General features: G+C 33.7%; 1 protein-coding gene across 1 annotated transcript in view; it reads right to left on the reverse strand.

Moving 5' to 3' along the window:
• The window catches only part of RELCH (RAB11 binding and LisH domain, coiled-coil and HEAT repeat containing), a 109,601-nt gene that overhangs the window by 60,131 nt on the left and 30,336 nt on the right, over nucleotides 1-19,134 (reverse strand). The window contains 8 exon segments of the mRNA XM_030292259.1: nucleotides 8,717-8,812; nucleotides 10,153-10,228; nucleotides 13,078-13,362; nucleotides 13,981-14,072; nucleotides 14,178-14,381; nucleotides 16,923-17,036; nucleotides 17,138-17,193; nucleotides 17,305-17,376. Coding sequence (XP_030148119.1) covers nucleotides 8,717-8,812; nucleotides 10,153-10,228; nucleotides 13,078-13,362; nucleotides 13,981-14,072; nucleotides 14,178-14,381; nucleotides 16,923-17,036; nucleotides 17,138-17,193; nucleotides 17,305-17,376 — 995 coding nt within the window.

Here is a 19,134-nt window from a genome sequence, read left to right on the forward strand (position 1 = left end):
TATGTTATGTGCTATTTGCTTTTATTTCTTGCTGACAAAAATTAACAACATATAGGAAGTCACTGCCTAACATTTTGGATGATATTCTATGCCAAGGAGAATTAGGTACATCTTGGCACAATAATGGCTAAAACAGTTATGTATAAAGTAGGCCAGTCTCTTCCTCTTTTAGAAATACAGAGCTGAGAAGAGGCCCAGTAAGTGATGGTAGAAAAAAGAGGAAAGAGGAGTTTGTTTCTCATAGAATCAAGGATTTTAATTGTTAAGTTATGACTGGCTCCAATATCTTAATTCCTCTATCATTCATTTATTTTACTCACAAGTTCTATTTGTACTACTCTTGAAATAATGAATTCTGTATGTATTTGCTGTTGTTATGTTCACATTTATTTACTGTGAATTCATCTTTTTCAGCTTCTGAAGTATTGATACATCCACATCAGAATTTATTAAATCTGCTTTACCATTTGAACATTATTCATAAATTTATAGATTTGAATCAATATTCTCTCTTTGGTATCATCTCTCCAGTTGAAGAAGTCTAGTGTTTTGAAAACACTAATTCTTGAATAAAACATTTAAAAATTGGTAGCTGAATCTCCTTCAGAGGACAAGGTGACAGTGGTTCAAAAATGTCTTTAAATGATTGCATATTAAAAATGTATTGAGAATAAGAGAGAAATGTTAGACATCATATCTAAAGCTTAAGATTTTGCACATTAAAAGATCCTTAAGCAAATTAGACTTAAGATTGCATGTTGATGAAAATAATAACCATGGTGAGAAAACACCTATGGCTTGGTAACATATCCAAAAGGTAATGCATCTCCCTACACACAAAAATTTCCTGCATCCACATTTCTTTTTTTTGTGTGTATGTGTCCACATTTCAAGGCAACAGAAATCTTAAATATTTTATTTAAACATGTTTTAGCAACTGATAGTACTCAGTAATGTGTATTGAAGTGAAATGTAAAACAGATGTCCCACAGATCACTAGAGAGGGAATCATTGCAGTAATCCTTTTGCAGAAGGCATTCCAATACTTTATTATCATTTGGAAAAGAGATTTCTAAGGCCTTTAGAACTCATTAATCTAAAAGGCTTAGTAATTTACATTTTACTCAAGTAAATAACTTTTGCAATTTTAATAACAAAGCTGGTTCTCTCTATATGAAGGATCATCCACCCCTCAAACTCTTAGGTTGCCAATACACTTTTGTACAGAATTAAATAAGAAAGGCCTATACCATTTTAATTCTCCTTTCAGTTCTTAAGTAAAACAAAATAACTTTTAATGGTAATAAATCACTTAGAGATAGAAATGTCTTTAGAAAATTTTACATTTGATTTTATGAATATTTTTACTTAACCTTCTTAGTCTTTTAAAGATTAGTGCCTTTAGACTACAAAATGGGATGGGGTAAAAAAGGAGCTAAACAATGTGAATGATTAGATGTTGGGTGGGGGATATGAAGGCAAATTTTAACATTAAAAAAAGCATGGAAATGTGATAAGATAATGACTTCAAGATCTGAAAGAATTCTAAAACAGAAAAGGAAGCATTACATTTAGATCAGACGCCAATGAGGAATGTTTGAGTGCTTCCTGTCAAGAAGAAAAAATTCTACAGTTCTAGAAAGGTAATACATTAATCCAGTAAATTATAGTTCGCTGTTTGCCTTACCTCTTTCATTACAATTATTTCTTAGGGGTGCCTGGATGGCTCAGTCGGTTGAGCGTGACTTTGGCTCAGGTCATGCATGGGTCATGATCTCGTGGTCCGTGGGTTTGAGCCCTGCATCAGGCTCTGTGCTGACAGCTCAGAGCCTGGGCCTGCTTCAAATTCTGTGTCTCCCTCTCTCTCTGCCCCTCCCCTGCTTGCGCTCTTTCTCTCAAAAATAAAAAACATTAAAAAAATTATTTCCTATAACTCAAGCTTCATTTAAAACTTTTGGGTAGTTGTTATTTTAAAATTTTCCATCTAGTCTTTGCCTAGAAATTAAGCAATACCAAATTACAATTTAAATTCAAGTTATGATAAGTGTACACCTTTTGATTTAGATTTTCAGCTTAAACTTGTCGAGATGTTGACAGTAATAGAGTTAGAAGAAAGAAAACAAGAAAGCAAGAAAGCCAGAGGGGTGCCTGGCTGGCTCAGTTGGTAGAGCATGTGACTGACTCTGGTCTTGGGGTCATGAGTTCAAGCCCCATGTTGGGCATAGAGCTTACTTTAAAAAAAGAAATAAAAAGAAGAAGGAAAGAATATTACAAAGACTCACACAAGAAAAAAAAAAAACACGAAAAACAAGATTACTCACCTCTGGAAAAGTTCTATACTTCAAAGGCTGCTAAAATACCTATTCTTAGAATTATTACAATTCCTGAGGCTCAACCTTCAGGAAGCCTACATAAAATATTTGAATGACTTTAAAACTCTGATACTGCTAAAGAGTATGTGATTACTTCCAAAATTAACACATCCATACACATACACATTAAATAGGTAAAGAAGATGGACCAAGCTTACCACTTCACCATACTATTTTACTATTCTTATTGATTATTCTATTGCATAACTCTTGCAGGGGTTCAAAACAAGTCTCTCCAAAATGTGTCACTTTGACTATTTTGAGCTAAAGCCAATCAAAATCCAGCAGCCCCAAGAAAAACTTTACCTCTCTCTTAAACTACCAAAAAGAATTTAGATAGGGGGCCTGGCCAGAAAGAGCTATCACCAAAAGATAGCTATTTTATTTGAATGACTCATCTGTATGGAGGAGAAACATCTAATCACCAAACATCTGTTCTTTTCTTATTGTCCTGTGAATCACCCTCCTCCTCCTTCTTACCCCATTCCTTCGCTCAAGATGGAAACTGAATTGCCCAGCTTGTCCTTGGGTCTTATGTTGCTATGGGACCCCCATACAACTGTGAATTTATTTTTCTCCTATGAATCTGACCTATGTTAAACTGATTACTAGACTAGCCAAAGAACTAGAAGGGTACAAGTGAAACCTTTTCCTCTTCAACACTCTCATTCAGTTATAATTACCTGGGCTTAGTCAAAAACATAGGTAAAAAATTCACCAGGGAGCAAACGTGAATGCCAATATAAAAGAGCAAAATTTGGTTTCTCGTAAGATGAGATACTTTAGAGATACTAACTATATTTAAAACTTTTAGACAATTGGTTCTCTCCTTTGTCTCTTTTTTTTCCAGCTTTAATGAGATTTATTTTATGTATCATAAAAATTCAAGTGTACATTCAGTGATTTTAGTATATTCAGAGTTGTGCAACCTCACCAATCTAATTTTGGAACAATTTCAACCTCTCAAAAAAAGGCTTGGACTCATTCCCCATTTCCACTTGCCCATCCCCATTCCGGCCCAGACTTCTTTGCTTTTCCGAGTCAGCTAGCTGAACGGCACATATTTCCTTGCATAGAATGAAAATAAAAGTTAAATTTAGATGTATTATTAAGAATGCTGTTAGAAGTAATCTTTTATGAAATCTATTTTTAAATTACAGAATTTCCCCTTCAAATGCATTTGAAGCAGAGCTTGTGAAGAATCAACTTCTTTAGCTTACTTACTAAATACATATATTATTCTATTCTATAATTTGGTTTGAAAGATTCAAGTTCTTCAATGAACCCATTAAAATGAATTTACTATATAAGCTACAAAAAGAAAATTTGTTCATGATTTCTTTTCCTTCCCAAATCAATAGAACATGTTCGTAGGGGTACCTGGGTGGCTCAGTCAATCGTCTAACTCGATCTTGGCTCAGGTCATGATTTCATGGTTCGTGAGTTTGACCCCCACATTGGGCTCCACATGGAGCCTGCTTGGGATTTCTCTCTCTCCCTCTCTCTCTGCTCCTCCCCTGCTTGCACTCTCTCTCTCTCAAGATAAAAAAAATAAACTTAAAAAAATATATATAAGTTGGTGAAAAAAAAAAAAGATTATCATTACTTAACAGCATATAGGAGGAATTTTTTTTTTTTTTTTTTTTTACTTTTTATTACTTCTGAATTGGGATGTACCTTACAATGGAGAAGATGTCATAATTAATTGGAATTCTTTCTTAAAGGTACTTAATTATTACAATTAATGGCATCTTAGACTTGAAATATGGTATGTTAAATTTAGAAAAATGCTATCATTGTGACCAAAAGATTGAGTGAGGGTGTTTACTTATCTTTTAAAAAACAAATAACACTAACATCTATATTCACTGCACTTTCCACTTTTATTAAAAATAAAAGTTTAATTTATTAGATAGCTTTAATTAACCTTTATGTCACCCCCCTTTAAAACATTGGGTCATAAAATCAATTGAATGGATCATAAAGAGCATTGTTTTTCTTTTTTATTATTTATTTAGCTATACTCTTTATTAATTAAAAATATTTATAAAATCATGTTTGATATTGATTATCTTCTATTTTAATGTTTTATATTTCATAAAGGTAAGGCTTGATTTGTCAAACTTTAATTTTTTTATTTTTTTAATTTTTAATTTTTTAATTTTTTTTCCAAACTTTCATTTTAATTATATCTGTGATTATATACTGGCACATCAGGTAAAATGCCTCTCTTACTGAGAGTGTGGCCAATAATACCTGAAAAAACACTAATTTAAAACATGTTTAATAAACTATTATAGAAAGGGATGCCTGGGTGGCTCAGTCAGTTGAGAGTCAGATTCTTGATTTTGGCTCAGGTCATGATCCCAGGGTCATGGAACCATTCCCTGTGTTGGGCTCTGCAAGGAGCCTGGAGCCTGCTTAAGATTCTCTCTCTCCCTCTGTCCCTCTCTCTCACTTGTGCTCTCTCTCTATAATTTTTTTTTTAATTAAAGAAAACAAAAAATAAATGAGACTATAAAACAACTAGATATTATGCAGCCTTAAGAATGAGAAAGTTCTTTATGTACTGACATAGAAAGAAACAAAAACATGTTATATGGAAAAAAAAAGCAAAGTAAAGAATAGTGCATAGAGTGTAGTACCATTTGTGTGAGTCATGGAAGAAAGATCATATATTTGAGTTTGCTTACACACACAAGGTATCTCTGAAAAAATACAACGCAACTCTAAAATAATACTTGGAGACCTTAATATCTCAGTTCCAATAATGGATAAACCACTAGATAGAAGATCAGTAAGGAAATCGAGCACCTGAACACTATAAAATAATTAAACCTAATAGACAGATACGGAACACTCAACCTGACAACAGCAAAATATATATTTTTCTCAAGTATGGAACATTCTCAAGGACAGACCAGATGTTAGGCCAGACAATTCTCATAAATGTTAAAACCGCAGACCAATATATCTTATGAATTTAGATGCAAAAATGTGAAAAAAAATGTGCAAAAATGTACAAAAAAATACTAAATCCAACAACATTATTAAAAGAATTATACATTATGACGAAGTGCGATCTACCCCAGAATGCAAGGGTGGTTCAACACATGAAAAATCAAGAACATATTATACTACATCAAGAGAATGAAGGGATAAAAATCATCATCTCAATGCAGAAAAAGTATTGACAAAATTCAATACCCTTTTTTGATAAGAATATTGCAAACTAGGAACAGAAGAAAATATTCTTAATATGATAAAGGGCATTTATGAAAAACCCACAGCCAGTATCATACTCCATGGTGAAAGACTAAAAGTTTTCCCCATAAAATCAGGAAGAAGACAAAAATATCTGCTTTCTCAAAATACCTCTATTCACCATTGTACGGTAAGTCCTAGCCAGAGCAATTAAGCAAGAGGAAGAAATAAAAGCCATCAAAATTGGAAAGGACAATAAAAAGAATTCCATGTTCATGAATTAGAAGAATTACTGCTGTTAGAATAGCAGTACTCTCTAAAGTGATCTATAAATTCAGTGCAATCCCTATCAAAATTCCAATGACCTTTACTGCAGAAATGAAAGTGGAGTATCAAATTCCTATGGAACTGCAAGGGGTTTAGTACAAAGCTACAGTAATCAAAATAGTGTGGCTGGTACAGGCATAGAGATAAGCATAAAAGACCAAAAGAATTGGTCTCACAGAACTGAGAGTCTAGAAATAAATCCAAACATCTGCAGACAAATGATTTTTGACAATGATGCCATAACTATTCAGTGGGGAAACATTTCAACAAATCGTGCTGGGACAACTGGATAATCACACGAAAAGAATAAAATTGGATCCCTGCCTCACTCCATATATAAATATAAAATGGATTAATGACCTAAATCTAAGAGCTAAAGCTATAAAACTATTAGAAGGAAGCACAGGGATAAATAAATCTTCCTGACCTCTGACTTGTCAATAGATTCTTAAATTTGATACCAAAAACACAAGCAACAAAAGAAAAAATAAATAAATCAGACTTAATAAAAATGAAAAACATTTGTCCATCAAAGGACACTATCAAAAATGTGAAAAGACAACCTACCAAATGGAAGGAAATACTGCAAATCATATAAAAGGGTTTAATATCCAGAATTGTTCTTACTCCTATGACTCAAAAGCAAAGACAAACAACCCAATTAAAAAATGGGCAAAAGACTTAATAAAATATACTAGAAACTAATAATATTTATTGCATGTGAGATGGTGGCTCAGGGAGAGGGGAAGAGTTTTTGTTGTTTATCCTCTTACATTTAAAAAGATGTTAAACCTGGTGAATATATTACTTAATCAAAACCTTAAATCCTCTTTCTAATTAAGCAGCTAGGATATTATTATGACCAATCAGTTTACTGAAGGACGTTTTAATTGTATTTGCATACCAACAAAAAGGCTTATACTGATAAGAGATTATATAAAAACTTCAGAAATAAGAAAAATCAAAATATCTTTTAATCACAAGACCTTTTTAAAAATATATATTTAAGGAATTAAGATGAAATATTAAATAAAAATAATCTAATATCAAAGGATGAAATGAAATAAAAGTTTTGTCCTTTCATGCCCTGGGATTGGTTTCAAACCAAACCAAAATAAACTTCATTATTTACCAATTTAATTTCAAGAAAATACAACTTTTGATACAAACGGTAAATTTTCTGATAGAATAACGTACAAATAATTAAACAGATAAACGATCACTTCTTCATGAAATTATAAGTATATATTTTTTAAATACAAAAACTAATGTCAGCCAGAAAAGTAAACATCATACCACAAACAAAATATGTATGTATAAATACATATGCTTAACATATATATTTATATATAATGTATCTGATTACTGATGATGCAAATTCATAAATACTTCATGCAGTACAATCAGATTTTAGTGGTAGAGTCTTTTATGATAAAAAAAAGGGGAAATTAAAATAAAAAAGGCTTAAACTGCATCTCATAACAATTAGGCTTCTGTGATATTTTAAAGATTATATTAAGGAAATATAGTAAAAGGGATGCAAACATTAATGCATTGCATTGATTATGTTACAAGCTAAAAAAGGAAAAGAAGCTCAAACACCATTCTGCCAGGCAGAACTGCAAAACAATCTGAAATTGGACACTGATCCTTCAAGATACAGAAAATTTTCCACATGTATTAATATCTCACCACTATTTTTATATATTAGGTAAAATAAAACCACCAGTAAGAAAACAGTCTTTTAAATCTTTTTTTAAATCCAAAACACCTATAGGAATAAACGTTTTTAATACAAGTTTTACATGTAAGTCTCTACATGTAAGTCTTCTTGAGGATCAGTACAAATTTCTTGTGCTAAACAAATAATTAAGAATAAGCTTTATATGGTTTTGCCAATGCATTGTGTACCTATCATACTGTAGGTCCCATGGATTATGATTGAAATCAGTGGTAAATATTAAGAAGATGATAGAAGAAACTTATAGGATACATTCTAAAATATTCTTAACCCGTTTTTTTATTTTAAAAAATGCTGTGAACTGGAAGTCGATTTCATAAACTGAATTATTCAAGTAAATTATTAAACTTGATTACAAAGAAATCATCCACTGGCATTTAAATTAGATAACAGTAACTTTTTATTAGTCTTTTCTTGGTTAAATAGAACTCTAAAGATAACTCTCTACAGTGTGGCTCACAACAAAGGCTAAGTGTGCTAAAATATATTGGCTACTATAGTTCGGATATTTTAAGCATGTGTCAATAACAAGTTAGCTACAAGAAAAACAAAAGAAGGTACTTTCAAAAGTTACTGTAGTCAATGCTATAACTACCCTATCATCATAAGACAAGTATAATTATTGACAAATATAATAAAACTAACAATAGGTAACCACGAGTACATTTAGGAAAAAAGTTACATCATTAGTCCCAGTTAATTTTCAACACACAGGGTCTATTTTTGTAGACATATTAAGCATATCGTATCGAGAGCAGAGATCAAATAAATTAGTTAAAAAACGGACAGTATTCATGGCACATAAATGGACCTACAGTAATAGTTAGTGCTGCAGAAGCTAATGATGCTTTAAGCAAAATTGGGAAAACATGAATACCATGCAGTTTTACCGAACTCACCTGACAGAGGTGTAAAACCATTCTCTAGGAGCAGAGATGCATGCACAAAAGTAAGAATATGATTGCAAGTAATAGACTTTAACAAAATAAAAATATAACACTAAACTTCAAAATGACAAAAAATGGACAACACGATGAGATTACTGGGATGAAAACACTTTTATGTGTCTCACCTCTCTCTTTGCCAATAGCACATTAGGAACAATGTGTGGCAGGCAGCGTCCCAGCATTAACATGACACTTTTCTCACTGTCTGCAATCCGAGACACCTAGAAAAACCAAAGAATTAATAAATGATGACAGTATTTATTATGATGACAGTGTAGAACTTCCATGTGTGATGGCACCTGAAGTTCATACTTTAGACCCTGCCACCTCTGCTCCAAATACACATCCAAAATTCCAACTTATGATGGCAATGATAATAACAAGAACATCACCATCGTCAACAATAACTGTGTTCCCAAACAGGATCAATGTTTCCGTAAGCCAGAAATGGATCGAAAACACCAGTAAGAAGCAAGGGTGAATCCAAAGAGCCCCACTAGGCTGCAGTTCTGGGAACAAGTAGGGATAACATAGGACTGAGGCAGCCTCAATGATCTTTTTTTTTTTTTTTTATTCTTGAAAAGATGCCCACATTGCTACAATCTATGATTACAGTGATAGTTTATAGAACGAAGCTGCATGCGAGAGGAGGCCCGTGGAGGTTGACCCAGTCTTGCAGGGAGGATGGCCAGAGGCCAGAAATGCATCCAAACCAGCCTCTAGCTCTTTCACGTTCTCAATGACATTGTGAAACAGAAGCCCGCGGGAGGTCAAGTGGGATCAACCACAAAACAACCAGAAAGGGAGAAGTGAGTATAAAGATAGAAAAAAATTTTCATGAAATACCCTCTCAAGACCAACCTCCCACAATTACAAAGCATTTGAGGAAACCTAATCTGAGAGCTAACAGACCCAGCAATTGAAGATAACCATTACTAATGAAGTAAAAAATAATGGAGTAATCTAAAAATAACCAAAATATAAACAATGTGTACCCTTACATTGGTTTTCTGAATTGTACCAAAGAGAGGCGTATTACCATATGTCAGTAGACATAACAAATTAAAAACAGACTACAAAAAGTCAATTTAATACTAAATAAACTTTAATCCAAAGAACAGAGAAATAATCAACTATCTTCCTTGAAAGTTTAAAATTTTAGGAACTACTCTTAGAGCATTATTTTATTTTTTTTTTTTTTTTTTTTTTTTTTTTTAAATTTTTTTTTTTTCAACGTTTATTTATTTTTGGGACAGAGAGAGACAGAGCATGAACGGGGGAGGGGCAGAGAGAGAGGGAGACACAGAATCGGAAACAGGCTCCAGGCTCTGAGCCGTCAGCACAGAGCCCGACGCGGGGCTCGAACTCACAGACCGCGAGATCGTGACCTGGCTGAAGTCGGACGCTTAACCGACTGCGCCACCCAGGCGCCCCTAGAGCATTATTTTAAAAAATAGATGGGTATTTGAAATAGTCTTATCACAGTTGCTTTTGGATGAGATACTGAGAAGAAAAACCAAGTGTTTTAAGAAAGTTCCAAGACAAAAATGGTATAATTTACCTCTGATCCTAAACGACTATCTGCTGACATTCGACAAAAAGAAAGTAGAGCTTGGTGGAAAGCAGGAGACAATTTCCTAGAAGAAAAATTGGATGAAAAGGGGACAATACCAAACAGTTACCACTGGCATTTAGAAGGTAAGCGGCACATTATAACTCCCATTCCTGCATTAATCCTGCCCCTCAAATGCTGACTAGATTTTTCAGCCACCAATGACTTGAAGGACACTTCAGCAGAGAATTATACAGGGGAAAAAATTAGCAGTCACTGCTGATCTTAACGTTGTTTGATGTTATGTGAGTGAGCAGCCTGTAAATATCAATGGATCAAACCTGAAGTGTACACCAGGTCAATGATTATAGAAAGGATTTGCAAAATCTGAAATGAGGACTTTTTTGTCTCCAATTCTCAGTGGTCCCAGAAAGGTAGATAGTGGATACAAGCTGCTGACAGGAATCAAAGTTTTGCAGCCCTATCTAATGATAAAATGATAAACCTTAATGTTAGAAACCCACATAAAAGAGGGAAAAATTAAAATAAATGAAGCAGAGGTTCAGTCAACATTCAAGGTATTTTGTAAAGAAAGTATCTTTTTGTAATTAAAAACATTAACCTATTCATGTTAAATAAATGAGGTTAAAACATTTATATTTCTAAAAAGACACTAGTTTCTATGTAGTAGTATTCATAAAACATGACTGAGTTGTACTTCACGTGCTCAATCCACAAAGGGATAACACTAAAAGTTACAAAACGGAGCTTATTTAGTATACACTACAAAGTGGCATTCAGTAATTTCTATGATGACAGTTAGAGTAATGTACCAAATTTGAGTCTATTTGCTCATTGATGTTCCTTTTCCCGTATTCTTTCAGGAGACTCTCCCATAATCCATTGAACTGCCCAAGCGAGAAACCACAAATCAGCCTTTATCTCTCCCTTTCTTTTAACCTCAAATCCAACCAAGCTTTTACCTTTTATCTAAAATTCTACCCGCTTCTTTCTAGTACAAGTCAGGCTTACTCATTTCTTACCTGGATTCTTCCAACGGATGCCCTGTTAGTCTTCTTTCTACCAGTCTTGCTACCTTCCAATCACCTCTACCTCAGAGGACTCTCTAAAACTTAGATACCATCATGTCCCATGAGGTAAAATGGCTTATATGTCTTAGTCTCTGCTTAAACCTTACTAGATTCTTCTTAGTTCCCCAAACGTGCGGTATTCTCCTCTCCTCTCTGAGAGGGAACACCCTTCCTCCTACCTCTTTGTCTGGTTAACTCCTACTTGGTTGTTAGGTCTCAGGTTAGACACTTCTTCCCTGAAACCTTTCCTGCTCTGATGACTAGCTTAGGTGCCCTGATTGTGTGTTCCCAAAGCAAGCTGCACTTCTCTTACATTACTATTTTTCATACTTTATTATGATTGTCTGATTGCTCATCTCTCACACTATAAGGTTTGTGACTGAAGGGATCACAGCATGTTTTGCCTTCCACCATATTCCTTGTTGATACCACCTGGCACATAGTTAGTTAAGGGCTAAAAAAATTAGTTGAACAAATTGAACGACCATCTTTCTCTAGGAAGTGGCTTTGGCATACCAAAAGAAACAAACGGAAGTACTCCTAAATACTAAAGAACTACTACAAATGCCATTATGGTTGCATATCATAACAGATTTTTATGACTCTATCTTACCCTACTAGGAAAAAAATGTACCTTGAGGACTGGGCCATATCTACTTCAACTCAGTAACCTCCCTTATACCTAAAGAAAAAGTATGGCTAGTGGGTACACAAAAGATTGTGGCTCATCAGTGGAAAGATTTTCTTAAAAAAATAAAATACAAAAATCACATACTTCTTACTAACAATGAGTAAAGTCTAAAAGAAATCAGTCATGCTTTCCTATTATACCCCAATATTAGGTGTAATATCCATCTATTCAATAGGAAGAGGAGGGGCGCCTAGGTGGCTCAGTTAGTTAAGTGTCAGACTCTTGGTTTCAGCTCTGGTCATGATCTCACGGTTCGTGAGTTCAAGCCCTGCACTGGGCTCTGTGCTAACAGTGCAGAGCCTGCTTGGGATTCTCTCTCTCTCTCTCTCTCTCAATCTCTCTCTGCCCCTCCCTGGCTTGCTTGCTCTCTCTCTCTCTTAAAAATAAATAAATAAACTATAAAAAAAAATAGGGAGAGGAAGCATGACTGTGTGGTTCAGAATACATCATAGGATATTTGTGAGGATTAAATAAATTAGGATACATAAAGAATTTAGAACTGTGCCTAAAATATAAAAAAGAGTATAGTAAATATTCTTCTCTTAAAATGACTTTTTCATATTACAACCTAAAAACATTTTTAATTATATTCTCTCCTCCACTGGAAAACCTGGATCGTAAAAGGGCAGGTGCCATTATTTTCTCATCAAAGTTCAATCACTGAGACTCAACAAAAATTAAATGAATCAAGAGGATATTAATAATACAATATTAGTAATGGGAGCAGACACAGGAGAAAGGACTAGGAGCAGAAACAATTCCCCTATTTACATTGGTAACTGTAATACCAACAGCTCATACTGAGTCTGTTAATGACTGGATAGAGAAAAGGTAAAAATCAACCACTACCAGTGCTTAAAGCACATAGAACATACATATTATTTTATGAGTTTAAGTACTTGGCTAAGACAGAAGCTACCCCATTTATATTCTAATCCTCTTTAATATAATTTCACTTAGTAATGACTTTGTGATAGGTTTTTTTTGCTGTTGTTTGGTTTTTTTGAGACATGTACTTTGCTATGTGTTCATTTCATGACAAATGTAAAAGCTCATACACGTGACCTGCAAAATAAACAATGAAGCTCCTCCAGTTTGGCAAGAAACAAAATACATGAAAGATGCACTTCAAGACACAGGATGCATACCAACCTATTGGGTTTATCAAAATGGACTGTGTTTTTACTTGATGGAGAAGAAGAGGGCATTTCTTCTCTTTCTCTCCTGGGGAGAGAACTTGGGAAATTCTCCTTAGGAATAGAGGAATCCACTTCATCTGATTTTGAGAGATGGATATCCTTGTCTTTTTCCTTGTCTGAACTATTTATAACTGGATTCTGTCCAGTGTCTTCAGAGTCTTTATGATCCAAAGAAGGCTGAACAGAGTCACAAACCACTGGGATGGCAAAGTGTTCATTTTTGAGGAAGTCCATTTCACTGTAGAAAGAAAGAGAAATTATCAGAGAACAAGTATATTTCTTAAAACTTTGGCAAAAGCATAAACCTCGCAATAGATTTAATTCATTAAACATATAACATATTAATAGAAAATTGGTTGGCAACCGATTAATCTTTTCTGTACCATATACACGAATGCTTCATATACCTAAAAGTATAGCTACAAACTCAATGAAGCATAAAAATGGCCTTATAAAACTCTGCTTTGAACTGGCACTTTTCTGTATTTGGAAAATGGGAAAAACTGCATCCAACCCACAGAATTTCAAGAAGGATTAATGAGATAATCTGTGGGAAATATTTACAACATTAGTGTGAGGGAGTTATTAATACTGACACAACTAATAAACACTATCTTATTCCTTGGTTCCAAGAGTTAATCAATTATATGATTACTACAATTACTTAATAACTTTTGCAGGGGTGGGGGGAAGAAGATATTAAATATATAAAGCAATTAAAAGACATTTTTTCAGAAGTATTAGAATATGAAAAATTACGTCTTACAACTGAAATGTTATCTTATATATTTATATAACGTGCCAATTTCTTTTAAATCTTTAAGAGATTTTTTAGAAATGATGATTAAGTACTAACCTTTCAAGTCTTCTGATTTGCTCCATCAAAGACCATTTCTCACTATTTAATAAACTAATTTTATCTTCTAATTTCTGTACTAGCAAGGAGTTCTAAAATCAAAATGGGAGAAAAACAGAAACTCAAGATCTCATAGCATGCTTTTACACAGTTGAAAAACTTTTTGTGGACTTGACTAGTTAGTTAGTATTACTCACCTCTACAGTCTGAGGAGTTTCAAGGCTTGGAGGAAGGTTGCCTAAAACTGGTGTAAGAGCCTCTAATTCATCTTCTTCTACACCACTGGCCACATCCACAAGATCTTTCCCAGTCACCTGATGGTTTCCAAAATCTCGGTAGAGTTGCAGTAAGTCTGGAGGTTTTGGAATGTTTAATCCTACATCATCCCATAGTTCAAAATCCTAAAAGATAAATAATAACAACATTAAAAAAAAAACTATGATGAAATTTTATCCTGCATTTTTGAGATTCATTTTATTCCTTACAGGCTAATATCTTGAAAACCCAACATAATCATAATGTTGTTGTAAGGTCAAAGTGTAAGGTCCAAGTAGGTAAACAACACTGTTAACTTATTTTACATCTATCTTCCACTGTCTAATATTATTCTTGTAAGTTTCTCGATGCTCTAGGTAAACAGGTTTAACTGTTTTAGATGTCAAATTGTTGCACATTTTATGAAATCTTTTTATGAAATCTCTCAAAAACGTTAACTCTTAACTTTTAAATTGCATTAATTTTCAACTTATAAAATGTACTTAACTATTTGCATGAAATCATAGAACATGTCTATATGAAGAAAATCTTAGTTCATAAATTGTACCCATTATTTACAAGTAAACTCATTGATGGCATTAATTTTGTTCTTCCTTTATTATTCTAAACTACATAAATTTAGTAAAATCATAAATTTAGTAAATTTAGTAAATCATAAATTTACATAAATCTCTGGTGGGTAAGCAAGCAATTTAATCTGCTTGCTTTCTTGTTATAGCTGTTTGAATCTAATTTATATAATTTTTCTTAAAAAACTTTTCTAAGTTTATTTATTTATTTTGAGAGAGACAGAGTGTGCACAAGTGGGGTAGGGGCAGAGAGACGGAGGGAGAGAGAATTCCAAGCAGGCCTTGCAATATTAGCACAGCACGACGTGCAGCTGGAACTCGTGAACCATGAGATCCTGACCTAAGCAGAGATCAAGAGTTGGATGCTTCATTGACTGAGCCACCCAGGTGCCCCTAATCTAATTTATATTATTAAAAATGCTTTCAACAATTTTCAGAATCCAAATAGCTGCTCTTTGGTTTGCTGTACATAAAGCATTCTCTTGAATTCAGTCTAACACAATTTTATTACTAAAGTACAAAAAGGCATAGCACCTCAAGCATTCTAAGGGCAAAGATTTTTTTGAAGAGCTTTATAAAATTCCAGAGTAATCAATCACATGCAAATATATTGTCCTATCATTCTTTCTCTAATACATCAAAATTTAGTACTAATTTGGTATCTTGTAACTTATTTATTTATAATTTATTTGGGAAACCTTCTTTGAGAAACTATGCCATATTCATCTGAATGTTCTAAATGTGATACTCTTGGGGCACCTGGGTGGCGTAGTCGGTTAAGCGTCCGACTTCAGCCAGGTCACGATCTCGCGGTCCGTGGGTTCGAGCCCCGCGTCAGGCTCTGGGCTGATGGCTCAGAGCCTGGAGCCTGTTTCCGATTCTGTGTCTCCCTCTCTCTCTGCCCCTCCCCCGTTCATGCTCTGTCTCTCTCTGTCCCAAAAATAAATAAACGTTGAAAAAAAAAAATTTAAATGTGATACTCTTATTCCTTTGAGATTTTATTTGAATAATGACAATAGCCATTATTGACGTTTAAATCTGAAGCAGATATAAGGCAGGTATTAAAAGTGGGGGCTTTGGAGAAATCAAACTCAAGTATGAAATTCCTGTCTCCATTTATTACTGTTATAAATTAACTGGAAACTTAAACATATCATTTGTAAAATGGGTATACTTACCTCTGAGGATTTTTGTAAGGATAAAATAAAATGTATATTAAGGTCTTAACACAGTGCTTGGCTTACAACAAGAACTAAACAGATTTAAGCTTTAAAAAAATTATTAAATGATTATTGCACATATGATTCAAATGTTCATTCATCCATCTATATTCAACAAACATTTATTGGATATCTACCAGGTGTTTAGAAAAAGGAATAAAATATTCTTGCCATTCAGGGGCTTTCACCATTCAAGAGTGAGGACATAAAGAAAGTATCATATGTACTATAATTAAAGAACTGTCAAGAATTGAGAGAGGAGAAAGTTTCTATCTTGAGGCAGAAGGAAAGATCTTGGAAAGGTGATGACCTGTGTGCACTCTCATGGAAAAGGTTTAGGTATTTACAAGGCACATGGCAACAAGGGGACAGGGGAACTAATTGTATTCCAGCGACAAGGGGAAAGAACGAACAAAAGCACAAAGCTCCGAAGGAACCGATATGCTGAGGGGGATGCCAGCCCTTCTGTTTGGCAAGATTATAATAAACAGGCAAAAGCTAATTTTGGTGAGGCAGGTGGAGGATAAGCTAAAACAAAAGTTGAGAGTGCTTTGGAGTTTAGAATTGATAAGGAAGGATTTAAAGTAGTAGGCAGGAGATGGCTGACGTGAAAACAGAGCTGTTTAGAAGGCGATCTTAATAAGATGAAATAGATGTAGTGGGAGCAAGACAGTGACAAAGTGGAGTGTGGCAATGGGAGGATGACCAAAAGAATACTCGACTGTGCGGGTGCACAAGTGTCTGGTAACTAGCATTATAGAAGTTTACTGTATGACTTCTAGAAGACTAAAGAAACTAGGTAAAAAAGAAAGTAAGTACGTTGTAAGTGAAAAAGGAAACAAATCATTGTCCAAAAAAAAAAAAAAAGTAATTGTACCTGATCATCATTTTCATCTGAAAAGGTTATTGATGTAAGCTTGTAGTTATTCTTCAATAAAAATTCATTGACTAAGAAGTTTAGAGCTCTCTTTTCAAGAGGTTTGATTGGTTCCTACAGGCAAAATAAAAGATACAATACTATAAGCGTCCTTCCATCAATACTTGTGCTACCATTTTATGTGGAAGATACTTTTAGGTCTGTCATTCACCCACCTGAATTTCAGGACTTGATTTGTAATTTTTTCGTTCCTGTAAAGGAACTTCATGTTCTGGTGGAAGAAAATATAAATAATACTTTACTACTTTACATTTGAAAATATCTCAGCTACTTCTACATTGTCAAAGTAGAAAAAGTCTCAAAAAAGTTTTATGTACACCACCTGCAGCCTTTGTCAGGTTGGCTCGGAGGGCCTGAATGGTCTCCTTGGCTTTCCGTAGTTCAAACTCCAGGACTGGACAGGGATTTGGAATAAACACACACAGGCATCCAACCAAGAAAGGGGAAACAAAAATAAAAAAATAAAAAGCAAGGATGGGTATGAAAAAAAAATACAATCTGTATTGAAAACAGAAAGCATGCAATCTTTATGAAATTTGTGAACGCATGCAGCAGAGTTGGTTTGCAAGCAAACTGGTGAATGTTTTCCATAGTTTTAGAATTCATGGGGATTGTTGATCAAATGTTCTAGCTGTCTGACAAGGAATAGCTCTATTTAAAAATAAAATCTATGGCATACTCTCATTTAGGTAAATAAAAATAGTAGTCATCTGGGTGCTTGTACTTCCCTCACTGGAGGTAAGAAAATGCAACGGAACGTTTTCAGGTGACATAGTTTAGGGGAAAAGACAAAAACTTAGATCAAGTCCAAGAAAATATACTTAAAAAAAAAGTTAAGGGTATTTTTAAATGCATTATATAGAATAATGTTATAAATCAATATACAGAAACATTAGTGAATATATCCCTTCACTAAGATATTGAAGAAATACGGTTTAAATATTTAACAAATGTTGTCATAGCTGTAAGCTTTTCTACCAACAAATGTCTGTTTTCTACAAACAAGCATAGATATGTTAAACACATATCTCAAAAAATGTTCCTATGGGTTTTAGGTTTCATTTAAAGCCAAAGGGTAGAAACAGTTTGTCTTTCAATTTTTATTTAAGACCATTCTAAAGTAAATGTGTTAATTCTAAATGCAGAGTACCTAAGGATACTAAGTAAAATTAGGTAGGATTTCAAAGTTTCTGATAACTCTCCAAATAGATATCTCTTCACGTTAAGAGATACTACCTAATGAAACTCAAAGATTTCTCTTGTTATTGATAAGATAAACATGAATCTGAGGAAACATTTTTAAAAGCTCTTTAAAATGTTTCATCATAAGCAAGATTTAACTATATGTGTCGTTACTGGGAACTGTCTTTAAAATACATAACTATTGCTCTGAAGAAAAAGCAAGCTTAACTGCGGGGGGAGAAGCCATTTCCATGAAGTAAAGCTCTGGGAAAATTAAGTGATCTTTGTCACAACTAGATATTTAAAAATTATAGTATTTAAATAGTTCTGCATAAAATCCAGCAAATTAAAAAATTTAAAGATGGCAAGTTTTTCCTGATTGGCTAATAAACAAAAAAGAAGATGGCAATGAGATGCTCTCAGAGACAATACAGCTATAAAAATATATGGAAAAATTAGGATTCACTCAGTTTGCATATTTCCATTAAAAACTTAAGATGTAACTGAATCACATCTAGTACATGAAGGCCAATTATTTTGATGCACAGAACTTCACTGCAGCAACATGAACGCACAACTAAAAGTCAGATGACATGTATGTTACTTCTTTTTTGGTAGTTAGCAATGCTGATCTGCAAACATTTCTGTGCAACAAAGTTAGAACATTTTTCCTAAAACTTACACTTCTGGAAACAGAGTTTGTGTTTAAAATCCGACTGCACACATTCAGTGTGTAAGTACAAAACAGGTTTAATTTCAAAGCTCTAGGTAACTGATTTGGATCTAAAAATACTTAACTATGCCTTAAGTAAAATCAGTATATGTATTATGCTTTCAGTATCACTTACAATTTACTAAGACATATTACAGAACAATTGCAGATCAGAAATGCCTGCACCAGAATGATAGAAATATGAAAAAAATAAAAAAAAAAAAGGTTAAAACACAAACTGTGAAAAACTCAAATTCA

Source organism: Lynx canadensis, chromosome D3, assembly GCF_007474595.2.
Source record: "Lynx canadensis isolate LIC74 chromosome D3, mLynCan4.pri.v2, whole genome shotgun sequence".
NCBI lineage: Eukaryota > Metazoa > Chordata > Mammalia > Carnivora > Felidae > Lynx > Lynx canadensis.